A 2,115-nucleotide genomic window follows, 5' to 3' on the forward strand; every position below is an offset into this window, starting at 1 on the left:
ACGAAAGTTACATGTGATATCCACATCACCGCACCGTAAATTGCACTTAGTCCGCGAGAACGACGCAGTGTCCATTTCATTTCTTACGAGGCTGGGCGGTGGCCTCATACTGACCGAGGATGGTGCCAGATTGAGTGACAGCCGATTTGTAGACTAGGCTACGTAGGCCACATACGCCCACGTAGTTTACGAATACGACAAACACCATCCACTGATGTTGCTCCACGTAGCACTATCCAGGTCTACCAGCCTCGACGGCCTATACCTCACCAACGCGAATGTGGCTTCAGGTTCCTACTTGTCGCCGGCTCTGTCGACAGCCGATTTGTCGACTGTATCAGTTACCGCTAAGACTGTCTATGTACGCCACCCAGTCTGGCAACGCGCTCGAGCACTTCCGGTGCGCAAGCAATAAACATCAGTTCTTCCATGGCCACTGTACGTGTCGGTCTCGTTGCATACATGGTGTCAGAAGTGGCTAGATCACAACGCTAGAAAATGACTGACTCCCCGGGACGAGAAGTGCGGCTGAAAGTAGACACCGGCGTGCAGGCCAACCTGCTGCCGCGCGGTGTGTTTGACGCCCTGGGAACCAAGTGCCAACCGCAGCCGGCCCGAGCAGTACTGCGCAGCTACGGCGGTGATGAAATAATGCATATGGGGAAGGTATGCCTCCCAGTTCAGATTGGAGAAGACACCAAGATAGTGGAATTCTTTGTTGTGAAGAAAGGTCGGCAGGCGATCTTAGGACTGCACGCTTGCGAGCAGTTTGGTCTCGTGAACAGAATTAGAGCAGTCAACAAGGATGACTTATCCGAGTGCATTCGCAGAGAGTATCCGAAGTTGTTTACGGGCATCGGACTACTGAAGCGAGAATACAGTATGGCGCTCCAAGACGGCGCCCGCCCAGTCGTCGAGCCGGCGCGACGTGTACCTCACGCAATTCGACCCCGGTTGAAAGAGGAACTTGATCGTTTGGAGGCAGCGGGGATCATAGCCAGGGTGCGGGAGCCTTCTGACTGGGTAAGCCCACTTGTTATTGCTCGAAAGAAGAACGGTCAACTTAGGGTCTGCATGGATCCCAGAAAAGTGAATGAGGTTTTGAAGAGAGAACACTTTCAACTTCCACGCAGAGAAGAGATTGAAAGCGAACTGGCAGGGGCGAAATATTTCAGCTCGCTTGATGCCAGCAGCGGTTTCCACCAAATACCTCTTGATGAAAATCCTCGCGCATCTGCACATTCAGCAGCCCATTTGGTCGTTACCGGTTCCTAAGGCTGCCCTTTGGATCGCGTCGGCTCCAGAGATATTTCAAAGAACAATGACCGAGATTTTTGACGGGCTACCTGGAGTACGCATCTACGTCGATGACATTTTAATTTGGGGTGCCTCATGGGAAGAGCACCAAGAAAGGCTGCACAATGCCCTGAAAACAGCCAGTGAAGCGGGCCTCACGCTTAATTGGGAAAAATGTAAGTTCGGAGTGAAGCAGATAGACTTCCTTGGAGATAGAATAAGTGCGGAAGGCATCAAACCAAACCCAGAACTGGTAGAGTGCATAGCCCATTGCCAGAGACCAGCTACAAAAAAGGAAGTCCAAAGGTTGCTTGGCGCTGTCAACTATTTCAGCAAGTACTTGCCGAACTTAGCAAGTCAGACAGAATCACTTCGAGGACTACTGCGTGAAGGCGTTATCTTTGAATGGACAAGAACGCACGACATCGAGTGGGCCCATCTAAAAAAAATGCTGACGCGAGCTCCGGTGCTTGCAATTTTCGATCCATCCTTGCCTACTAAGTTGTCTACTGACGCATCCGCCTATGCAGTGGGAGCAGCACTTCTTCAGCAGCATGGTACCGAGTGGCAACCGGTCGGCTATGCGTCAAGAGTTTTGACCGAAACTGAGCGCCGATACGCACAGATTGAAAAGGAGGCCCTTGGAATAGTATTTGGCTGTGAGAAGTTTAATGAGTTCGTTCTAGGCCGAAGAATTATAATAGAGACTGATCACAGTCCATTAATATCTATCTCAAAGAAAGGACTCAGCGACATACCGCCCCGTCTTCAAAGGTTGTTCCTGAGACTGCTGAAATATGACTACCGACTGTACTTTGT

At 50.9% G+C, this 2,115-nt stretch overlaps 1 protein-coding gene across 1 annotated transcript; it reads left to right on the top strand.

Annotated features, from left to right (window-relative positions):
- The first annotated feature begins 498 nt into the window (after positions 1-498).
- LOC119403675 (uncharacterized) lies at positions 499-1,895 on the top strand. Its single transcript, XM_037670584.1, has 2 exons — positions 499-1,023; positions 1,827-1,895. Exons 1-2 carry the CDS (start codon positions 499-501, stop codon positions 1,893-1,895), a joined length of 594 nt encoding a protein of 197 aa, XP_037526512.1.
- Positions 1,896-2,115: the final 220 nt, after the last annotated feature.

Source organism: Rhipicephalus sanguineus, chromosome 8, assembly GCF_013339695.2.
Source record: "Rhipicephalus sanguineus isolate Rsan-2018 chromosome 8, BIME_Rsan_1.4, whole genome shotgun sequence".
Taxonomy (NCBI): Eukaryota; Metazoa; Arthropoda; class Arachnida; order Ixodida; family Ixodidae; genus Rhipicephalus; species Rhipicephalus sanguineus.

Coding starts and splice junctions, on each gene's coding strand:
- LOC119403675 (XM_037670584.1), top strand. CDS start 499: ATGACTGACTCCCCGGGACGAGAAGTGCGGCTGAAAGTAGACACCGGC. Junction 1,024..1,826: donor TGCGGGAGCCTTCTGACTGG/GTAAGCCCACTT, acceptor CCGCCTATGCAG/TGGGAGCAGCACTTCTTCAG.